General features: G+C 42.8%; 1 protein-coding gene across 3 annotated transcripts in view; it reads left to right on the forward strand.

The window, feature by feature from the left end:
• EVA1C (eva-1 homolog C) overlaps positions 1 to 24488 on the forward strand; it is a 39754-nt gene that overhangs the window by 7419 nt on the left and 7847 nt on the right. For 2 of the 3 annotated variants that reach the window (XM_086764584.1, XM_086764577.1), the window contains exons 2-4: positions 7815 to 8011; positions 11500 to 11623; positions 14567 to 14719. In XM_086764584.1, the coding sequence (XP_086620710.1) occupies positions 7940 to 8011; positions 11500 to 11623; positions 14567 to 14719 (349 nt within the window). In that variant the 5' untranslated portion in view covers positions 7815 to 7939. The remainder of the gene's footprint in view (positions 1 to 7814; positions 8012 to 11499; positions 11624 to 14566; positions 14720 to 24488) is intronic. The other variant, XM_086764590.1, reaches the window with a different exon arrangement.

Here is a 24488-nt window from a genome sequence, read left to right on the forward strand (position 1 = left end):
TTTTTTGTTTTTCTGTTTGGACTTGCACTCCTATAAGCCATCATAATAACACTGCAGATCTGTGAGCTGCCAGAGGATGGACTTAGTGACTCAATAGGCACATTCCCTGATCTCTAATTTATCTGATTTTTTGAGTGTCAAATATAAATAGGAATACAAAAAAAAATGCAGAGGTTGAGTCAGAGTTCTGTTTGTGAAATGAAACCTGTATTTTGTTTTCTGAGGAGCTGGCAATAAACAGCCGCCCGCAAGTTTGCATGGAGATTCAAGTTCATAAATCCAAGTTTTCAAATAAATATTTTCCTCTAGTCCCTGAGGTTCTCCCACTTGCAGTCTTTGGGGAAACTACAACTTTGCTGTCTCTTGGGCATAATGATTCACTCATTCTGTCTCCAGAAGCAGTTGCTGCCTGCTGAGCCTTTCTCTTGTTACTTCTTGTTAATGGCACCAGAAGAGGCTACTCTGTCTCCAGTCAAAAGAAGGATTTTTTTGGCAAGGGCAGAAAAGAGCCTCACAGGCTCCCTGAACACTGCTGTATCTCTTGTCAGTATCTTAGGACAGGAAGGAGGAGATCTTCCTTTTCTACTGTAGTAGTTCCATATTAAGTCCCAGGACAAGTGTTTGTCCCTGTGCCTTCATGGAACACCTGAGAGAAGTACAACTGAGTCTAGCATGGAGTTTACTACAGACCCAAATCCTTGGAGATCAGTAATAGTTTGTTTCTTCCTAACACAAGAAGTGCAGAAGGAAATAAAAAGAGACTGTGAGTGACAAAAAGGAAGTGCACAGGGATCTCTCCGGTTTCCTTGTAAAGCCATTGGGATACAGTGAAAATAAGCGTCGCTCCTAGGAGACAACAGAAGTGAATATGAAGCTGTAGATCTGAAGGGAACAGAGAACAGCTGTGGGAGCATATGAGAGAGAGAATAGACATGCTCTGTGAATGCAAGATTCATGTGTTTTCCCACTCTGCAAGGATTTAGTGGCTGGGTGGCATGGGCATGGAGAGGTTATGTTCTTCCTGGAGAAACAATGCCCGTTTGGCATAACCAAGAAGTTACAGCAGGTCTGTAGTACTTTCTTCATGATGTCTTGGTTTTGTTTTTCTTAAAAGAGCTCATGCCTTGGCTTCTTGCATGTGGTGCTACGCACTGAATAAACCCTGTTCACATACTAGAGTTTGAGTGTGGTTTTACACTGAATTGTCTGCTGGTTACCTGGGTCTTTTCTCTGGCTTAAGTGGAACCAAGCTCTGCCTTAATTTGACCCTCAGATTTAGCAGACAGTCAGATTCAATAAGATGGTTATGATCCACATTATGATCCATGGGGTATGACTTAGGAAAGCGCACATGTTGATAAAGCAATTAATGGAAAACCTGACTGACATCTTCATCACAGATGCCTGCTTTGATTGCCATACTATCATGAAAGCATTTTCACTTTTAACTTAAGCATTTTTTTATTTAGGGCTTAGTCCTTCATCTGTCATTAAGGCCAGTGAAAACAAATTGCTCCATTAGCAGCAGGCTGATTAGCTCTCCAGTATAAGTATGCTGTCTTTTCCGCAGCCAGTTGACTTTTAGCATTAGTCGATTAGTTTGAGTTCAAAGTGACAGCTATTACTTTGACCTGTCAGCTCAGGCCTCAGTTATCATGAAACTTATAGGAACTTTATTTCTTTGAGCCCTGTACCCCTCAGGTTTGAAACTGGCCGTTGAGCTTGAAAGTTCTTGAGTTGACTAAGAGAATGGCAGATGGGCAGAGATCGTGATCCCATAAGCTTCATCTCCTTTAGAAATGGCCGACTGAAAACTCTCAAGGACTGATTCTAAGCAAAGCAACAGCTTTGGGTGCTCTGAAATCAAACTAGACATTTGGCAATTGAACATTTTTTTTATGGTCACTGGCTTATCAGTGAAAATAGATTATGGCTAGTTTTCCAAGTGAACATCTATCCCCACATCAAAAAGGTTTAGATAATATTAAAAATACAGTTATCATACAAAAAATATTTTCCTTGCATGGCAAACTAGCTTTTCATGCCATCTCCTGCAGTACAAGAAAAAGGGTGAAGTTAGTAGAATAGCAGTTGATTGTAAATAGTATGAGTGTTGAAAGGAACAGTGGAAAAAGGCAGACTGAAAAAAAACAAGCAATGGAGGGAAATTAAGTCAAATAAGTGACTATGCAAGAAATCATATATTAAGTAGATATGGATTTTTATGTCTATCTGCTGAGTGAAGCTGTTATGCACTCATTTCTGAACAGTGAGTAGAATAAACAATGCTTCTGCCTAAAGGTATTTCTTACTGATAAAAGACTGTAAGACCAAGTCTGGTTAGAATGACTCAACCAGTATGCTTACAAGGCACTTCAATGAAAAATAATGAAATGATGGGGCAAGAAACATAGTGGTGTGAATTTTAGGAACAGTGTCTTTCCCGGATAACATCTTGCCCTCTGTCATGATTACCAATTCTAAAAAAGAACTACCACAGAATCAACTTGCAGACAACCGAGGTAAGAGAATTACGAGAGGCAGATCCTTGCTTCTATGAACAGAGCCATGTAGGTGCTGTCATATCCACACACACAGCCCGGCTCTGAAAGCAGTGATTATGCAGTAACCCTGAACAGCATGGTCTGTGACATAGCTACCTCTGAAGACCAATGGAGGGTGTGGCAGAGGGAATGGAGGAGGAAACTTTGGGGTTAATTTCTCTTCAATGGTTCCTTCACAAACCAATGGAGAAAATACTGCTGGGGAAGTACTGCAACTGGATCCTCAAACCCAATAAATATCAGATTGATGCTTCTAATGGTGTTTGTAGTAGAGTTTATCAACAATTCTGTTATCACCACATCAGATCTCTTCCTTCAAACTTGCCAATCTCGCTTGTGTATTTTTAATGACTGTTGGCACCATTCTTCATAAAACTGCGGGAGCTGATGTAGATTTACCGAATGGATTAGCCTTCTGGGACTCTCACAACAGTATGTCTGCTATTTCAATCTATTTTGATCTAAAATGGATTTGTATGTCTTTAAAATGAGCTAGGGAATTGCTGTGCTAATTAAGCTAGATGGAGTGATGCACAGGAACTAATATTACTAAATCGGTATAGGAAGGCCTGATTCTGAGAATCCTCGTAGGCTGTTTGCTACTCGTCTTCAGGCTATAAAAATATTACATTGCAAAGCTGCTCACTTGCCAAAAAGACATTACATCAGTCAATGCCAAGGTTGCATTTAATATGTGCTAAGCAGTAGACTTGCAGCCTGAAATGCTGTTCTCCTTGATGCTTCCGTATGGTGAGGTTCATGCCAGTGCAGTGAGGCTGCACCGAATACAGACATTTTGTTTTCACTCTAATGCTGACAACTGCAAAAAGGGCCTTAAGGCCTTGTGTTTGTGTCCTCCGCCGTAAGGAATGAATCCAGCAAATCTGGGTACCCTGTACTGTCTGGTGCCATATGCGGGAGACGTAACACATCTCTTGGCTGACCACTTCTAGGTTTTTTGGAAGTCATATTTTTTTAAATTGAAACTTTCCAATTTCTCAGTTTTTCAGTATTTTTAAGAGAAAAAAAATTATTTCTGTATTTTCATACCTTCAGGTTCATGACCAGCATTATTGTTGCTATTCAAAATAATATGGCCAGGAGCAAATGTTGAGTATAAAAACTATAACTTTTCAAGAGTTCTGTTTCACACAAAGATTTATCTATTTACAACCTTTCCTCTCTTAGGACAGTTACTTTTCTCTGTCATTGTTATTACAGTTTATCAGTCCTCCTTTACAACAAGAAGGGATCAGTAAGGCTTAAAGCTTTGTTCAGCTGCTCAGCCTCAGTGTTTTGTGTGTTTTTCTGGTGCTACTTTTTTTTAGTTGAAGTTCTTTGTCAACACAGTGGATGCTGTGACTAATTTGGCTAATTCTGGAAGAAAGGATTACGCTTGGATTCTGCATTGGTGTTTTGAGTCTCAGTAAAAAGTTACAATGAGTGAGTAGTCTGGGTTATGCAGATGGTTGGGTGGGATGATACCTTCTGGCCTTCAAATCAATGGGATCTGTTTCTTGCTGTATGATTCAGGCTTAACTTCTGAGCCAGTCTGTAATGTCTTGTACATGATTTTGTATGCAGAGCACCCCGTACATTGCTTATGAATGTGTGTCTTGGATAAATGGGAAAACTCCTAGTGGGGCTTTCACACAGAGGCGTAGAGATGTTGTTGGGACACTGCAGTATTGCCAAGTTTTTCTAATTTAGACAGTTCTCACAGGAGTTGACATTTTTCTAATAAAGTTTCATATTGTTTTACAGGAGTGTGGCATTTATTATTTTTGAGAAAAAAAAGAGGAAATCTGTAGTCCTCCTCATTGCAGAATAATGCTTGAAAAAGTGACTGCCGTAGCTAAACAGCACCTCCCCCTCCTTCACCCAGCAACCCAGAAAACAAAGAGAAAAAACCCAACATTAGGTTTAAAATGTCAAGTCATCTAAGGGTTTTTCTAGGGTCTGCTTAAGATTCTATTTGCTCAGGGTAGGAAACCCCATAACTCACGAGTCTTCTGGTTTCCCAGTTCAGTCGCGGACACAGCCCACCGTGGTGGTTGTGCTCCAGCCCTCCCTGTGCTTTCCAGGGGAAGGGAATCTCCTCCTGTGCTGGCCAGAGAGGAGCTAGCGAGTACCTCCCTAGCATACAGGCGACCAGGACCTAGAGGTGTCTTATAGTGCAGGCACAACCTCTAGCTCCCATGTTACATTTTTTTTTTTTTAAGTGTTTTCTCAGAATTCACAACTAACAGATATTGATTAATTAAACAAATACAAACGAGAGATTCTGAACAAGAAACGATGCCCTGAAGTGCCTGTAGCCCAGGCGATGTGCTGGGCCGGCGCCTGAAAGTGACACAATCATGCTGTCTGACTTGAATGATGACACAACTCCGCTGTCTATTTTGGATGACCTGATTTAATTGCTCTGGTTGAGAGAAACGCAGAAGAGGAAGCGTGCCTCAGAAAGAGTGACAGACCCATTCAACTGTTATAATGCCCTCTCTCCTGATAATCACAGCTGTTATTAATTGTGGAGATAAGAACATATTTTTCCCCTAACCTTACGCTGCCATTCGGCTAAATTGGCTGCCTCGAGGGAAGTGTGTTTCTGTACGGAATTTGGTAAACAATATAGGGATACTCATGGTCTTGAGAAGATGAAGCTTTCTACCAGGGTGACTACAAGGCCACACTGCCTGGGAAAAGAGGGAAAGCAACCGGAAACTTCTCCCTTCTGCACAAGGACCACTCTGGGATTGAGGTGAGAGGCAGCAGCTGCTGAGAAAACTTTATTCCCGTGCTGAGCGCAGGGCAGGCGGCGCCCCGGTATATGAAGAAGGCCAGCATGAGGAGAGAAAAGAGGCTGGAGTTTTTCAAGGAAGAGCAAGAGGAAATCATGACTCTTAGAGTGGGAATTCTGACTCGGCGTGGGCTGTGAGCTGCCAAGTCGGCACTGCTCTGCCTGTGTCTACATATCCTGTCTGTATAGTAATAAAAAACGCAGGTTTATGTGGTCTGCCATGTGAGACGAGCAATTTAGATGCTAGTACGTCACCGCTTCTCTTATCAAAGAACATTAGGTTTCAGCCAATTTCCATTACTATTTTTATCCTTTATTGTATGCAAATACACAAGGATTTTAATAACAGCAGAGTCACTTTAAATGCCACTTGGAAGGCTGGAGAGTATGATGTCTTATTTTCACCAGTCCATCTAATACTGTTTCTACAAGTGAACCCTATTGCTTGTACAGAATCGGAGCAAGTTTTTTTATAAAGGCATTTTTAAAAAGGATTGAATAGTTGCAATTGTTGGAGAAAGGTGCTTAGATACTGGATTAGGAATTTGCAGGATCAAAGTGGCAGTTAAGATGCCAGGGAACTCATCCAAATCACAACATAGCTGATGTTCTTTAGGGAATAGTGGGCTGTTTTGTATACAGTGCTCTTGGCTCCCAGTAACTTAAAACCTGAAGAACTGAAATGATTACAAATATCAGGGTAAATCTTTCAAGGTGTTGAGTGCCCACAACTCACGTTGGGCTGAATACTCTTTTAGACTGTGGCCCTTTATGCTATGATGGCAACGTCAAAGTCACTCAGTGGCAGTAAATGCCACTCGAGGCCCGTTTGCAGTATTGACCATAGCAGAGTCGCTTGGGTACAGTTGGGCATTCGGCCCATTTTGCTGGCAATACTCAGCACCTTTCAGGAGCAGGCTGACAGAGGAGTGGCTCTGGCAGGAAAGCTCAATTATTTCTGATCTCAATTACACAGAAAATGTAGGGGATGGATTTGTTCAGTTTTTTTTTCTTTTTAACCTGCGAGAAGCCGTGGAGATTTCTGCTGAGCTGATCTCCTTGAGATCTAGGCTGCAAATACAGAGTATGAGATTCTCTCCATCCTGATTTTAGTGCCAGTGCTCAAACTGAGTTCCATGAGGTGAGGACCTCATCTACATCTTTGCTGCAGTGGAAAGTGCATCTAGCTGACTCCTGTCCTCTCTTGGGTGCTAGATGAGAAACAGCAAAGACAGTAGTGGAGCAGGCTTCTCCTTTCTCCAGACTTAGTAACTCATAGGGGAGCTGAATTTTTCTATACAGTTGAGCTGGAAAAGATGCTGGAGAACTGAAGTATTTTATTTTTTGTGTCATTTACTTGGAACACTTAAATTTCTATTTAAAAACCTCTTTAAAAATGTCTCACCTTTGGTGAAGGGTTTAAAAAGGACGAAAAGTGTGAAAATTAAATGGCATGAGCAAATTATTTTTCAATATTTTCTTAGACAAAACTGATTTTTGTTTTAATGATACAAAAAACTTGCCATTCTAGTTCTGATTCAGCCACCAAAACAAGAAAATACAGTTTGGATTTTTTCTTCTGTTGTGCTTAACAGTAATAATTTTGCTGTCACCACAATGGGGTAAGCAAGGCTTCTGAGGAGAAGATACTGCAGAACAGAGAGAAGGGCAGTAGGAGATTAAATTTATAAATATTTGTGGTGATAACAGAAAACTTGACTAAAGAGACAATACACGATGAAATACCAATCAGGAAAACAGGTGTCATTAGCTCTGCTGCTCATGGACTTATTAGAAGATGCAAATGGATGGTACAGGTGGACACCTGCATACAGATCCTACCTCTCCTGGTAACACTGACAAACCTTCTAGCAAATAAAAAATTCTATGTATCTTACTTCTGGGTTTCTGTCCAGCACCTATGGTGTCCAGCACTTACGACCACCTTTCCTCTGTTATCCTAGCACTTGATTCAGTGATACACAGAGAGAATAACTTTTATTGTCACTTAATGTGAAATGCAACTGCTTAGGAGCCCAGAAATGCAAAGCATCAGTTTAAGACAAGGTGTAAGGAATACCTTAGCCAACTGGAATGCCAGAGTCTAGCCCGCAGAACCAAGTAATGGCCCTTCTGACTTCAGCAAACGCACCCTGGGATTCTTAGCAGCCACGACTGGCAAAGACCTGAGACCATTATCTCCCACACAGTGCCAGTGCCTGGAGTGCTGGTAGGGCTCTGACTCACTGCCACGCGACCTCTTGTTTTCCAGACCTGAGCGTTACTAGCATGTAAAGGTTGACCCATTCACAGAACCATGTGGTGTGGCAGCGGGCCATACGTATAACCTTGACTACAATGCCCTTTCCAGAGACTGATTGTGGTTTTCTTATTATCTAACAAGCTTGTCATTTCCTGTACTAGTTGTAACAGAGCTGAATATTTTCTAGGTTACCTAACCAAACTTCTGCAAAATCATACGGCCTATGCCTGCGATGGGGAACATTTGAATCTGCACTGTCCTCGGCATTCAACAATAAGTGTTCAGTCAGCATTTTACGGGCAAGACTACCACATGTGTAGTACTCAGGAGCCTGAAACCAGGATGACAGAACCCATAAAGTGTGTGGCACCCACCTCTTTGCAGGTATTGCACCTTGTAAAAGTTCTTAATGCTCGGAATGTTTTTGACAGTTTTTGCTGTGAAAAACAGCAAGTGTTCACAACGTTGAATGAAATAACATTGTGTCTATGTCAGTTTACCATAAAAAGTATTATAACTGAAAAGATTTGTCTGTCCAGCAGGATATTACCATAGGTTATGAAAGCTTTGTAGATTGCCTTCTATTTTGATGAGCCTTGCCTTGGAAATGCCATTCTCAAAGTTCCCTAAAATAATCAATTCCCTTCTAATGAAGGGGCTGGTCATGACTGAGCAGACCAGTCTTAATCCATGACACAGGCCCTCCTTGTCTCCAGGAGAGGATAAAATATTGAACACAGCTGGGTTACAAATCCGCTGAATAAGATGGCATTCTGATTGGCATTTGACTTGTTCCATGCCTGCCTTCACTCACTGAAAAGGCACCATGACAGCTACACAGCAGATCCTAAGCACTTGTGCAGATATCTGCATTTCCGTGGATACATGATTTGTATCAGTAATATCCTATGGTTTGTTTGCTGGGCCCATTTAAGTATAGCTTAAAATGATTTACACTTCATAAATTATTACTTTCTGCTGTAGAGACTTTTGTAACAAGGCTTAGAAGGCCCAGCTTACACTGCTGTCAAAGGCTTGTTTCATCATACTGAAAATGCCCGGTGTTAGGCCACATTCAGTAAATCATTGCAAAAATGAGTAGTCAGTGGACTCTGAACATGTTCTGTTGGTGAAGCTGGTGTAAAGCTGTACAGAAGCTTTGATGAAGCTTGCAGCATTTGTTCTTGCAGACGACACATTGCTTCTTGACAACAGGGAATGTCTGTTCCCACCACTAGTGAGTTGAAGAGTTTTATGTGGTGGTTTAACATAGTATCCTCTCTCCAGAAATAATATTAGGGCAGTTTTATAAGTGTGGCTTGCCCATGCTGTACTGCAACCTCTGAAGACGTTCCAGACATGACCTATGGGCCATGCGAAAGTACATCCCTCTACCAAAAACAGTAGGCCAGATGCATCCTTGATGTCATTTTATTGACTGCAGCAAAGTGACACCAGTGATTATTTTGGGCCTGTGAATGCATTTGTGAGGTCTCCATGGGCAGTTTTTCCCCTTGAATATAATAAACACAGCATGGGATAACTGTTGTAAAAGCTATCGTCATCATTCCGACACTGTCACTGATCAAAGGCATGAAAGCATTTTGACGAGGCCACAAATGTGAGAGATACGAATGCTCTGCATCTCAGGGAGTTCTGGTTCTGTCAAGGAGAAGAGAGCACATCCTGTAAACTGATTTCTTAGAAAAGAGCATCAGTGACCTCATCTCTCCTCCCCTTCCCTTTTGGAACCGCATCTGCAGTCTGCATAATTGGGCATGATGCTACCCTGCAGCTGTGAGGAAGCATAACAGGTGTTTTTTACAATGACCTCCTATTAAAAGGATCTAACTGCAAGATTTGTCTTGAGATATTAACAGCCCAGTGCTAGCTCATTACGAGTATCTGGTTTTGTGGCTGGTTGCATGTTTTTGCAGAGCAACATGATAGAAAATGGAACCACTGTGTGCATTAAGTATGAGAAAATACAAACATGGGCAGGAGATGATTCAGCTCAGATGGAGACAGAAGGTGACTCAGTAGGATACCGCTATCTCCGCTTACTAAAGATGTAACTCTGTTTCACTGGCCGGTTCCAGAACAATCCCAACTAAGGAGGAGTTATTTGTTTGACTTGCAACTCTGTAAAAGAAAAATTGATTGATAAAATGAAGTCTGCTGTGCTTTTCCTTCCCTTTTGTACTCTTTAGAGTGCACTTAATGCTCAAAAAGCGTTGGATGCAAGTCCTCCTCTTCTACCAACAGGAACAAAAAGGCAAGAGAGTTACAGGATCTCTGCAATATGCTGCCAATGTGTGTCGTTTCTGCTTGAGAGGGATGGCTTCCAGGGATGACAGGAGAGATTCAGCCACTGCCAGCTCTCTCAGCCTAGAAACAAGAGTGCAGCTTGTGCTATCACAGTGGTAAATCTATGATTTGGCCTCTTGGCCAAAGAGACTTGACTGAGACCCCTTCTGATGAGAAACAAGGCAAAATTTCCCATAAATTTTACAGGAGTACCTGAAACTATCAGAGAATGGTATCTTACAGTTACTCCTGTTAAGAGTGGGGTCACCTAGAGACAACACCCTCCTTACTGTGGGTTACTGTGATTTTAAACATCAAGAATCCTGGGCACAACAGCATAGACTATCCAAAAATAGGCCCTCTCTTAAGCTGAGCTTTGAAGGTGAATAGGAACTTCTTAAGTACACTGCTGCAATTAAGCAGGGGTTTTTTAGGTACTTTGGCTTGTGACTGTGTTAAAAAATGGATGCAGACTCATCTTGAGCAATGTCTTAATATTTTTTATAGCTACAATTCTGAATCCACTGGTGAAGTCGAAACACCAATGTGAGCACTAGGAGTACTCACAGTCCTTTTGCTGAACTTGGAGAGGGTCCATATGACCCTTTGCATATAACACTTCTGACGTTTTTACTGTCCTCCTTCTGTTGCCACTCCCAGTGAAGCAGTACAAACCACAATACATTGCTGGGCCAAAAAATCTGTGGTAGATATGGCCTTGGAAGAGCATTAAAAAAAAAAGAAAAATAGACAAGCACGCTTAGGATAGACAGGCACATCTGTGCTATCCGATCAAACCAGTTTTGGAATTGGTTCAAGTGGCAAGTCATATCAACCTGATCCAGTTGAAGATGTCCCTGCTCCTTTCAGGAGAGTTGGACTAGATGACCTTAAAAGTCCCTTCCAACCCAAACTGTGCTATGGCTCTATGTGTGTAACTGCACGCAAGAAGTGTGTGCCCCTTAAGCAGGAGGTCCTACATATGGCTTAAAGCTAGGGGTCAAACCAAGTCATTAGTTAGAACTGTTTCACGTGAAGGCGTTACAGAGCATGATTAGGTAAACTTAAGTGGATCAAGATAAATTGGTTAAAAATACATGGTTTTGAGTTACCATGCTTCACCTGCACGTTACACTGTCATACATGGTATCACGAGTGTGTGAGTACATCAAAGCATTAGTGAAGAGATTGGAGGCTGAGTGCGTTCCCACTTGCTCCGGACTCTGCGGGAAGTCCTGGGTACCACTGAGGCTGTGGTGACAGCGAGATCTGGCCGACCTGTGGGGAGTAAGGGGAAAAGTGATAAACAACAGCAAGTTGGTGACATCCTGAGTTGCCATGGGCATGGCTGTTATGAATGTGTTCCCATAAACTTGTCCATGACTCAAAGTCCAGTAGAGATGTGGCCTAAATCGAATGATACAGATGTTTCTTACATGTTTATAGCCAAAAAGTTGTGAAGGAATTATTTCTCTCCTGTATAGAGCAAAGAACAACTAAGGTTCTTATTGCTGTATAGCTTCATACCTTGTTTTCAAGCCTATCCTTTTTGCTCATTGTTCTAGAAAGTACTGGATGAATGCCAAAACCTGAGGTCCTGCCAACTCCTTGTCAATAGTCGGGTTTTTGGACCTGATCTGTGTCCAGGGACCACTAAATTCCTCCTTGTCTCCTTTAAATGCAAACCTAGTAAGTAATCCACATCAGGCAAATGTGTTTTTGTGTGTGTTTTGTTGTTTGTTTTGGTTGAAATGCCACTGCAGAAGGCTTTGCATAAATCCATGTGAAGTTTTGAGACTCTTAGATTAAGGGCAAATTGTTTTTTTCTACTTTACCTTAGCTCTCCTTTCTGTTTGCAGCTTCAGTGTGCTTGCTGCCAATTTAACGACCAGTGTAGTTTGGCAGAGTCAGATGTCAGACATTAGACTAGAAAGAAAAAATGTTCTGGAAATTATTTTTAAAGAGGTTGCAATCATAATGTCATCTTGGAAAGATAGAGCTGAAGAGCAAAAACAGATGCTTGGGCTAAGGATCCAAATGATGAAGAAGGTATAATAAGGAATGTGCAAAAATGCTTAAGGAGGTAGAACCAAAGTTTTCAAAGATTCTTTTTTACTACCTCTCATTTATAGAATCATGGCTGGAGGATACACGCGCGTGGCTAACTTTACTACAGAATTTCATTGTAGAATCACCTGTATTCTTTGCGGGTAATTGGTCTGGATATGTAATGGGACAAATCCTGCCTCAAGGAGAATGCACTTTGTAAACATGAGAAAAGTGTAAGAAAGATTAAAATAATCATCATGAGGTTTCATTTATTGGTGTTTTTTAATTGTTTTTCTTGTTGCTATTGTATATGAGAACAAGCCCCAGTAGCCCGGGGGCTCAACTTTTTTTGGCAGCTAGTCCCCAGTGTGGCTGAAATGGCTTCCAAAGAAAATAGTTGAATGATGATTTATGGGTAGGTTCACCAGCCAACTCAGAAATACCATCCCACAACTAAAGGAGAAAGCACAAAAGGGATTTTCTTTAATCAGAGCATTGAGATAGATATCACTGGTGGAGTAGGAACAGGGATGGCAAGCAAACTGAAGGGCCAATTTATGCAGAGTATTGAAGTTGGAGCAGAGATACGGGAGTGAAGTAGGCAGATGTTACCTGTGGCGAAGCACTGACACAAGAACCCCCAGGGAGATTTGCTGGACCACTCATCAGGGGGAAAGAAATGTCTGAAATGTAAAATTTTAATGATCTCTTTTATTATCCTAATAGTTTAATTTTTTTTACATGTTACAATTACTGCATTATTGATAGTAGATGGATATGAGTATCATAGCTGTGTCTGTATCTTTTAATATGCAATATTCTCTGTGATCTGAATTCTACAAAAGCTGGTCAAAAGTGTATTTAACAGCAAGATTCCTTCAGAATTCCTTGAGAATTGAGGAATAGTCCAGTTCCAGTGCAAACTACTTAATTTCACATGACAGGAAGTTTATATTTGTAGGTAAGCTACCAATATTGTTAGTCTTGGCTGTGGAAAACATCCTTACTCAGGAAATCACTTGAGTATAAGTATATTTTACATTCTCCTTGCCTTCAAGTGGGCACTTAAGCAATGGCCTGGATCCCTTCATTTTTCATCGATTTGGAAATATTTTGCTGCAGGGGTCTCTGTTGTATTCCTATTCTTGTCTTATACCACTTGCGGGTTTGTTTCTGTGTCTGTACTTCCTCAGCCTCTCTGGCAACCACGAAGCACAGCCATGCAGACACAGAGCCCAGCTTTAGGCTGTCAGCTCTTGGGTTAGAGCTTCTGTTTTCTTGGCCTGATCCTCATGGGTGTCTGGTATGGCAGGTACTTCTCCAGAGGTAACCATCTGCAGCAAGTCAAGTATTTTTTTAAATTGTTCTTTTTAGACTTAAACTGCTGATGATCTTGAATGGAAGAAACTGGATTCTTACCAAGAACATTAACCCATTTTTTTTATCTGTTCTATTCTAAATGAAACAATAATGTTTTCTTTATTGAATAGATAGGAGGCTTTTCTCTCCTAGCACCAACACCCACACTCCACTTACAGGGATACCGCTCAGTAACAATAAGGTTTCCCTTTTCTCCTGGAACCTCCTTTTCCTGTTTTCACATTTTTGAAGGACAAAAACATGGAGCAGAATAAGCTCTTCTCCACGGCTTTATCTGCAGTGTAAAGGTTTGCCACCATACGTAGACCAGGAAGACTTAAGGAGTAAAATGCTGCGAGCAGAGTGGCTGCTTAGGCCAGCAAGAGACCTCCTTGGCCAGATTTTAACCAGTGGCAGGTTAACTCCAGGTGGCAGATTTTAACCAGTTCCCTAGGAGGGATAAACCATGCTGTCTGGAAGATGATCTCACTGGATTGCCCACCTCCATGCTCAAAGCGCTGCCGGAGCGCCTGTGCCAGCTGAGAAAGGGAGGGGGTGTATTTTTCTCAGGCTCCTGCTTCACATCGCTTTGTCAGCAAAACCTTCAAATCAGCCCGAGCTGGATTGTCACGCCCAGGGAAACCCACTGACCTTGGTGAGGCCGTGCCAATACAGCCAAGAGCACTGTCTGGCTCAGGATACATAGCCCGTCCCCACGCCTTTGTGCCTCCCATTCTTCGGCGCTCGCCCAGTGCCGTACGTGGTGGCACTGGGAGATGCCAGCCGTCCCCATGATTGATGAGTGGCTGGAGGCTCTCAGCGCTCAGGCGGGCATCTGAAGTAGGCGTAGAATGCAACATTGTCCCCGGGGAGAGACAAAAGGAAAGGATGAGGCTTCTCCTACTGAGCAGCACTGGAAAGCGGGCCAGGAAATCAGGCGGGAAGGGGGGAGGCTGTTCCACTGGGAAAGGAGATTGGCAAAAGTTAACTTTTTAATTCAGTTCAAAAAGGAGCTGGAGGCTTTAGAGAGTCATACGGGAACAATTCAGTTGGGGGAAACACTCTGCTTTGCTATTGGCCTTGTCTCTGGTTGTAATTGTGCCACATATCATTCACAACAAAACTTGCAGAAAAGCCATTTTCTGTCATGCTGCTATTTGCTGTTAACGGTCCAGCTTAGTAAATTGCCTCATGCTACCATGTTGTTATTTGCTTCTATTTTAGCTGAATACAAAACCAAATTGGCATGTGAAAACCAGGAGCTGAAACTCCACTGTCAGGAGTCCAAGTTCCTTATCATCTACTCCGCCACCTACGGCAGATGGGCACACGAGGAGAACGTCTGCTCGACAGAAGTGGAGCGTGTCCCCCCCTTTGGTATGTTTTTACTCTCTTGATAGACCTTCTCCAAGTAGTTGCACAGGGAGGAGGGGCAGCAGACCGGGAGACAACTTCAGGTGCAAGAGCAATGGCGTTTTGAAAGCACCAGTGATTGAAATACAAGATTATTTCTGAAACTCAAACAAATTGCCCAGTATGAGGGAGAAACATAAGAGTAAGAAATGCAGCAATGTAATAAACTTTCATATAGTTAATCAGTCCATAGTATGATGAACATCAAAAACTCTAGTTCTGTTGGCTGTCTTGAACTTAGGTGATGTATACTAAATATCAGCTGTTTGCCTCTCTTCTTCCTCCAACTTCTGACAATGATTAGGGAATCTAAGTGTCACGGCTCCTTGTCTTACTGCTACTTTTTTCTCTGATCTCTGTTTCTGCCAACTCTGCCTTAAACGCAGACTGTAAAGATAGGGTGCATAGGTCAGGGTCCATTGCTTTAGATGCTGTTGTATGACCAGACTCCAGGACTGTGGTAGTGTGCTGAAAAATTAAATGTGCCTAGGGCTTCTCTCTGGCACCAAGTCCAGCAGGCAGGAATGTCCTGTGTATGCAATACTAAACTCTTACCCTCCAAAGCAGGATGACTGCATGCAAACTGCCTCCTGGGGCTGCTCCCTGGCCTGCGCTGGCTCCTCAGCTGCGATGGGGAGTTGTTGAGAGGATGCTGTTGGCCCGGGCCAGACGAGTGCAGGGACCTTACTCATCAGACCGGAGCTCTGTGTTGCAGTGCTAGAAACATGCCCTCTCACTGCTGATTTACTAGTACAGGTGCATCCCAATATATATATAAAAATATAATTTTAGCATCGCTGTAGCAGTAATTAATATAGAAACAATATATTAATGTTGCTATAATACTAATATTTCGTTCGGACTGTGAACACCTTCAGGCCCAGACCATTCACTTTTGAATAGGTTAAAGAACCCAAAACATCATTAAGTAGTTGTATGGTCTGTCTTTATAACCAGTCATTTACTTCACTGTACGGTCTCAGCTGGTGCATGATCAATGACTTACGACTAATTTTTTGTCACTAAGTATCTAAATTTAAAATAGCATGTGGTTGCAAAAGTGCTTGTTGTTTATGTGAATAATATGTTCAGTGGTTGGCACTGAAGGTATGAAGGAAAATTTTCATGCCATGTAGAAGGCCAGCACAAGATATGTGTGCTGTTTAAATCCCTTAATACCACGCAGGAAAGGACTTACGTGACTGATGCCAGCCCTGTGCAAACGCTGAGCTTTACTCCTAAGAAACATGCTACAAGGGAAATCTATAAGAAGCATCTCTGAACATCAAGAAGAGATCAATAATTAGTCTTAAAAGCCGTTTGACTGCAAGCCAGTGTTTCTGTTTATTTGTATAGATATTATTAAAAATGTATTGGCTGAAAATTGTAATCTATTCTTAGACAAGAATCTATTTAAAATTGCCAAGTCTGTGTTTCACACTGGCTGTCTTATGTTGTCCTTCACACAGCCGTTAGCTCTCCCTGTCTGTTCTGTGGTGGAAACATGTTAGCAGGTTTCTGACAAACTCACACATCATCCTTCGTGATGGCGGTGTTAGTGTATGGCGCAAAGTGGAGCAGAGATAGCTCAGTTGATCGAGAGAGGCTGCCATTGTACTTACTTCTTGCACTTCATTAACCTCTGGAAATCACTCGCTTGCCTCTAATGTCAGAACTTGCAGTTCATAGATCAGAATACTGCAAACCCTTCTTGCTGGATAAAGTTTCCCAGTATAAATGGAGAAAGAATTCGCAACAGCAACAAACTCTCTGCTATGGCCCCCTGCAAACGAGCACCTCTTGAGCAGCACCCTGGCTATTGCTGGATTTGTGTTGTATAATGCAACCTAAACCAGAGGTAATAGGAGAGAGCATAAAACCTGGGACAAACACGAGGTAAATCTATAGAAGGTAGATCCTTGTATAGATTTCCCATTGCTTAATGAAAGTGCTTGACCTCTTCCTGCATGGTGCCAGTGAATATAATTTTCAAAAGCACCGACGTGGCTTGGGAGTACACATTTGGTTATCACAAAAGACTTAGCACTTAGGAGCCAAATCCAATTGAGTCCAGACCTATCCATCTCAAGCTTAAATCTTATTTATGTGGTTATTTAAGCACATACAGATGTGAGTGGGTGCATAATTAGATGTTTTAAATGCCTCTGTACCTTTCTCTCAGAGAAAGTAATGGTAACTTGAATGTCAATGTGACTTTAATGATTTGAGACAATTTAGAAAACTTACTTCAGCTGCTCTTCATTCTTGAATCAGAGCCCACATACCTGTATATGTTTGCACCAAAAGCTAAATCTGCTCCAATGCACATCCAGTTGTTGCTCCTACCCACATTTGTGCATTTCAGCCTGAAGACAGTGCTTGAGCCTTTCCATTTCTTTCAGTGCATCGCGGGGAAACTGTACGGTGGTTTTTAGCACTATGCAGAAGAGAAGTCATCTGTAGGTCCTAATGACATGTGTAAGAGGTCTCTGTTGAGCTCAAGAGTTTTGCATCTATCCATACTGGATATGACCCTGCTAGGAATGCTGGATATTGAATTAATTAGATACTTCTCTAGATTTTGGTGATCTTGTGTTACAAGTAATATAGCTGATAAGCAATTAATGACAAAGAGCACCTTTGGACTGAGGCAGATGTATTCTGAATTACCGTTATTCTGTGAACAGTGTATCAAATCAGCTGACAGATTTTTGGAGCTATGCTTCAAAGGGAACACAGGAAGGCATAAAATTTCCTTAGCATAAAGGCACTTCTCCATGCAGGAAATAGGGTATATAAATCCATCTCAGGGGTCAATATTGGGACCAGCCCTGTTTAACATCTTTGTCGGCAACATGGACAGTGGAATAGAGTGCACCCGCAGCAAGTTTGATGACAACACCAAGCTGTGTGGTGCAGTCAACATGCTGGAGGGAAGGGATGCCATCCAGAGGGACCTTGACAGGCTGGAGAAGTGGGCCTGTGCAAACCTCATTAAGGTCAACAAGGCCAAGTGCAAGGTGCTACACATGGGTCAGGGTCAACCCCAAGCATAAATACAGGCTGGGCAGAGAATGAATCAAGAGCAGCCCTGAGGAGAAGGTCTTGGGGGTTCTGGTGGATGAGAAGTTCAACATGAACCAGCAGTGCGCACTTGCAGCCCAGAAAGCCAACTGCATCCTGGGCTGCATAAAAAGAAGCATGGCCAGCAGGTTGAGGGAGGTGATTCTGCCCCTCTGCTCTGCTCTGGTGTACTGTGTCCCACCTGGAGTACTGCATCCTGCTCTGGGGCCCTCAGCACAGGAGAGACATGGACCTGTTGGAGAGGGTCCAGAGGAGGGCCACGAAGATGATCAGAGGGCTGGAGCACCTCTCCTGTGAGAGAATTAGGGCTGTTCAGCCTGGAGGAGAGAAGGCTCCAGGGAGACCTTGTAGTGGTCTTCCAGTACCTAAAGGGGGCCTACAGGAAAGAAGGGGAGAAACTTTTCGGCAGGGCCTGTTGTGATAGGACAAGGGGAGGTGGTTTTGAGATAGAAGGAGTTAGATTCAGATTGGACATTAGGAAAAAAAAATTTACAGTGAGGGTGATAAGGCACTGGAACAGATTGCCCAGAGAGGTGGTAGATGCCCCATCCCTGGAAGCATTCAAGGCCAGGTTAGATGGGTCTCTGAGCAACCTGATTTGGTTGGAGATGCCCCTGCTCCTTGCAGGGGGATTGGAGTAGGTGACAGGTCCCTCCCAACCCTTAGTATTCACGATTCTGTGATTTTATCTCTGTATCCTCGGAGCACTTGTAGGATCCTGAGCCTTAGCTCAACATTTAGCATGACTGTCTCCCATTGGAACTAGTTTTATGAGCCAGTTTAATAAAGTTACTTACGTGCCATTTTCAGTACAGAGGAGGAGGAAGAGCAATAGCATCATGGCATCATCCCTGCTATATAAAGCCTTTACAGCAGAGTTGTCCTCTGGTCTGGTTAAGACTTGCTTACAGTAGGCAGTGGAACAACTTGAGCATGAGACAATGCCAACTGAAAAGCGCGCGCAGGATGCGTTGTGGGAAACATACATTGAAGTCCCTGTTCTGATTCAGATAAAGAGAAGATTTGAATTTGGGTAAGGGTTTGAACTACTGAGTACAAGAAACTCTTTATCATGTACCACAGTCATTAAGACAGCACTAATTCAGTGCCAAGACTGAGATGTAATTACATGTGTAACTTGCACCCTTCATTTCCAAACGTTTCTTGTTTTTCTTAAAAATGACCAGAAGCAAAAAGCAGCACTTAGAACAACTCATCTTGTTCAGTGCAGTTTGGGGAAGGGGAAGGATTTGTCAAAGAATGTGAAATTTCCATATAAGATCACTATAAAACATTTTTTCCTGTTTTTTATCACTTTCACCATCAAACTGAAATACGGTATTTTTACGTGTCTCTGATCTTGCTCTCTGACTTGTCATCAGGGCCATTCGTTCCAACGAGTGGTCACTGTTAGCCTGCTTTAAAGGACAGTGCATAAAATTTGTCTCCAGGCCTTTTAGGATATTTTGCCTTCAGGAAAAGTTTGTTCTGTAAAGTAAGCTCCTACCATCAGTAGTAGAGTTTATTGAAGCAGAGGGAATTATTTCCCTTTTAGGAACTCTGGATCTTTGCAGGAAAACAAAAAACTCCAAGCAGTGTCCTGCTTCTGCAGCTGTTCAAATGACTGGCACTGTTAAGAGTGTAGAGAAATTACAGAAAGTAACTTCCCTGTTTTACGAAGATTATAAAAAATGGCACAAGAAAACGAAAACTTTTTTGAGTGCAGTTTTGTAGCAGATGGTTCTGCTTAGAGGAATCTATTGTGCCCAGCACCAAAGCAGGAAACCGCAGCAGTTTGTTCCTGTGTGAGTTGTTGCCTTTTCTGACATGCTGTCTGTTTTATATTTGTACTAACATGTGCATGAGGAGAGAGAACATTTATTGGCCGAAAGAAGTTAAAGAGTTATGCCAGAACAGGTTGCCAGAGAGAGTACAAGGAAGATTCAGGTCAACAAATACTTCCCAGAACATAAATTACTCTTGTTAATACATGAAAGTACTTGGAAGAAGGCTTGGTAGTGGGTCGCCTCTAGCTGCAACTTGCGAGCTAGAACACTAAAATGTCCTTCCCAGGAATTTCACCTGGATGTGCACTGGCTGCTCAGATGTGCACTTCTCCAGCACCAATGACCAGCAGAGCCCTGAATTGCGTACCTCCATTGCTGGAAGGTAGGGTCCTTTCCAGCACAGCTCTCTCTTTTACCCATTCTCACTTTTGGGAGGTCAAGGGAGGGGGAGTGAAGAATTCCGGCACTCTCATCACGGCTTGCACCATGGCATGACATACCCTGGGGCTGGGATTTGTCCTAATCCCCTCTTCCTGGTGAAATGGCATTCAGCTAAGAAAAAGGGGTGTTAGCAAGGCAAGAAAGAGAGATTTCCAGAATCCTGTTGATTCCTTTCAGCCCAACAAGGCATCATGATTTTGTTATATAACAGTATTTTGTGACACTGTGATTCCTTTTTTTGGGGTTTTTTTTTTTGGTATCAATATTGTGGACAATTCAAAGGGCCACTTAAGCCAGCTCTCTCCGTGTGCAGACATCAGATCTGAAAAATTCCTTGTCCTGTGCAAACTGTGAAGTTTAGGTGTTTTGGGCCCCAAAAGGTGCCAGTAGGAGCCATTGCACCCCTTGGCCCCGACAAATCTTGTCAAGACAAAGCTCCCCAAAAATAAAAGGTGTTTGAAGCAGTGGCAGGATAAGAAGCAATTGTTTGAAGGGAAGAAGAGTGCAACCACTATTTTTACAGTCCTGTTAACTTGCTGCTGAGGTGGACAGGGAAGGTCACATTTTGCGTAGCAGCTGTTTGAAGTTGCTTTGAAGCACGCTCAGACGCACGTCGCTTCACCCATTAATGTTTTCTTTACCAGAAATTCAGTGGTGTCCTTGTGTATAGTTTTTTTTTTTAGCTTAGATTTTTGAACTGTTTGGAAAAGTTGGCGCTCCAGTCTAAAGTAAGCCAAGGAACTCCTGCAGACCCAAATGGTGCAGAGCAAAGCAACGAGTGTTTGAGCAGAGGGAGCCTGGTGCCTGCTGGCCGCCGGCACGCGTGGAGCTCCCCTTATCTCTTGCCCTCAGTGTTTGTGCTGGCAGATGGATCCCCGGCTCTGTACGTACGCACGTGCAAGAAGGAGAGAAAGACCAGGGACGTTTTTTTGTGTGCAAAACACTTCCAGACTGGATTCTGAACTTAGAGCCGCTTGTAAATAAAACCAAGCAATGGGCTGATCTCATGCAGGCTTACAAGGGTCTCACAACAAGCACTGCAGTGAGAGGGAGAGAGAGGGTGCAGCTTTTTGGAAAGCCTTAGTGCTGTATTGGCTTCTAAGGAACGACCTGTACTGGCAGTATGTAGTATCTTTAGCGTATCATTACCGCCTTGTTTACTGACAGTACTTGGACCTGGAATATAAAGGTATCAGCAACACTTTCCATAAGCGCTGCTGATCATATTGTGTGTTTTTGCTGGAATCGGCGGTTCGAGTGGCCCTCTTCCGATGCGTAGGCAGGACCCTGTGTGCCATGCTTTTGCATAAATTACCATGCTATTATGGTAACTTTCTTTAGGAGTCTGCAGCCTTCACTTGCTCTGAACTCCATAGCTTCCCCTTGTCAGTTCTTATCCCCAGAGCTGATATTTGGGCTCCACAAAGCACAAGCCATCCCGATTTGGTAGTGTGAAATCTCTGCTTTCAGTTGGTTTTAAAAGCAAGCTCCTTATTCTTTTGCAAGTAGGCACAGCCCAGAAAGCACCATAAGCCAGCAGTTTGGGGTGAAAGCAAGAAGCAGCTGGGCTCCAGTGACACATTGTGGAGGGGTTCCTCTTTTGGGTGTCCTGGTCCTTCACCAGCACATTACGTTTTATGTCATGCAGATCCATGTTTGAGACACATCCCCTACCCACCGTGTCTTGAGGCTGGGCCTGTGCGTATTGATGTGTGAGAAGATGGCAATTAGCAATGTTTGGAGAGGGTGTGACAGGACGCTGTTGCCAGAGCTTGGCACAAAATGCTCAGCTGCTCCATCACCTCCAGGTCTTGTGTGGCAGGGTGGAAAGAAAGGGAGGGAAGGCTCCTACTGTCTGCATTGAGAGAAGCTTTAAGAAACCAGAAGACAAATTGCTTCTCATTAAAGCCTGCGTGATTTATGGCATGTCATTTGCATGCCAAAACTTTACTAAACAAAGCTAATTAGGGAGCTGAAAGAGCCTTTCCTCCAGAAACAAGGCTTTCTACTCTAACTGTTAAATAGCTGCAGTCAGATTTGATAGTTTATTACGGCATTAAGAACCTCTTCTTGACACCCGTATCTCCATGCCATCCATATAAGCGTCTGCTTCAAAAGATCCACCAACAGTCTTGGTGCGTAGCAGGCAACTTTGGGAGAAAGGCGAGAAGAATGGAATGTTTTCCCAGCCACACATTGCTGCCTTTTCTGCCACAGCTGGTGGATGCCACCGGCCTTTTAGCATGCCGGGAAAGTGCCTTTCAAGAGGCAGTTTATTTTAAACATACAGTACTGATATAGCAAGCCCCATAAACATATGCATGCCTCACTTCAATATTCAGAAGGAAGACGCATTGCATATTTACGTTCTTCTCCTGGTTTGCGATTTCTTCGGGACCGTTCAGTGGGACCGTTCACTCATTTACTGAAAACGCAGCACTGACTGAATCCTCTCCTCATTCAAACACAGCAATAAGGTGCTTGACCAGAAGGAGGATAAGTTATTCCTAGTGCAAGCTCTATGTTGCTGCAACTAGATTGGTGTTAGGCCCCAAGCAAATTTGGTTGAAACCAGCTTGAATGCCCCTTTGGCACACTCTGATTCCTCTGACTTCGGTGCCGATAGACTTCTGTAATGTCGTTTTGTGGGCGGTTGTACAGACCAAGCTGCAGATGTTGAAAAAGTAGCCTTTGGTACTGAGTACACAGAATTCCTCCGAGCTGAACTCATTGCTTAGCTGGCATTGTAGCTGCCGGGAGAGCTAGTGAGGAGATAGCAAGGATGCACAAAAACCAGAGAGAAAAAAAACAGAACATTTTTTGACTGAATCACTAGAAGCCAAAATCTTGTTAGACCCCAGGAAGCTGTTAAATAGGGGGAGGGGTCTTTACAGATCTTTACAGTTAACTTCTGGGCTTTCCTGCAAAGGCAAGTCGGCCTTGCATTTACTCACCTGTGACACCAGGCAAGCCTTGGGAAGAGCTCCAAACACTGGCCTGCCAAGAGCCTTTGGGCATATGACGACTGGCTCCTCAGGTAGTGGAGCCAAATCCAACATGAATATAGACGATAAGAAGCTATTAACTCCCAGAGAAACATGAGCAAACATCTGCCAAAAGCAAAATGAAACATGTATTCAGTGTACCACTGAATTTGTAGAAAACCATCAGCACAACAGCCTCCTGTTTCTTAAGACAGTGAGTAGCTCGAAGGGCAAAAAATTTTGTAGAAAACATAATTTAGTTTGCCAAATTGCTGCTGTGCTCCCAATCCATTCATTTATGAATCATCTGATAATTCCTCCTGATATTCTTCAGTTGTTTTTGTACTTGCCAGAATAAGCTACTTGGCTGCCTAAAATGTCCACCCAAATACATCCTTACTCATCTAAAATCGCCAGGAAGGGAAACTAAAACAGCTGAGTTAATTTATCAGAACTCCCAGTGTTTTAGGTCAGCCTTCCCTGCCTGCCCAGCAGCCTGAGGATACACAGGCATTAGGATTTTAGGTCTCTGAAAAGACAGAAGAAGAGTTGCTCTCCCAAAAATCCATGTCCAAAGGTAACCTGCGAACCCTTTTCCAAACAAATCAGCCCAGTGTCTCCCAATGGCGATGCTCAAGTATATGACTTGTTTAGTGCTGGTGTCAGGGGATTGACTCTAAAACTCACAAACCTGTCCCATTTTCACATGTTAAAGGTGAATCTTCTTTGTCAATAAATCCATTCTCAAACCTCCCCATTCTTTCCGAACAAGACTAATTTGGGGAACCTTTCGAGTGTCTTTGTGAGCACTGTTTCTCCTTCCTCTAAAGCAGCACAAATGAGCTTCAGCAGTTGGCAGGTGGCAAGGTGCTGTCCTTATGTGTGTTTTGTTATAGGAAGAAGGACTGGTTTAATGCCCAGAAAAATATGTTTTCAGACCTCTAGAATGTCCCTACCTCAGAAGACTAGAATGAGAAATATCTGTCATCCACAGAAAGTCACAAAATGTGTGAGTTAACGCTGACTGGAAGCAGACAGCTTCAGAAAAGTGTTACTCTGAGATTTGTCATTTCTGCATACTTCCTGTTTAGAAACCAGAACTAAGGAGTGCTTTTGCTTTGCAGCTTGAGCTTAGCACATGTGGATACTGGGAATTTAATAACATCTAGAGATATTCTTTCTTTCTTTCTTTAAAACAGATTTTTTAAAAAGTTTGTCTGACACACACACTTTACCCACTCAAATAATTTCAACTTCAGTGTAAAATCCTGTTAATCAAGTCTTATTATTTTATAAATTGTGGTAGGAGGCATAAGTCTTGAATAAAGAAATCCTGACTCCAAGGGTAAATGTCAGCAAGGCAGGTTTTCACACAGGGCAGATGCTTCTTGCTCGGTCCACAGGGAGAGGTTCAGCAATCTGGGCGCTCTTCATCTG

Source organism: Chlamydotis macqueenii, chromosome 1 (assembly GCF_036417535.1).
Source record: "Chlamydotis macqueenii isolate bChlMac1 chromosome 1, bChlMac1.mat, whole genome shotgun sequence".
Taxonomy (NCBI): Eukaryota; Metazoa; Chordata; class Aves; order Otidiformes; family Otididae; genus Chlamydotis; species Chlamydotis macqueenii.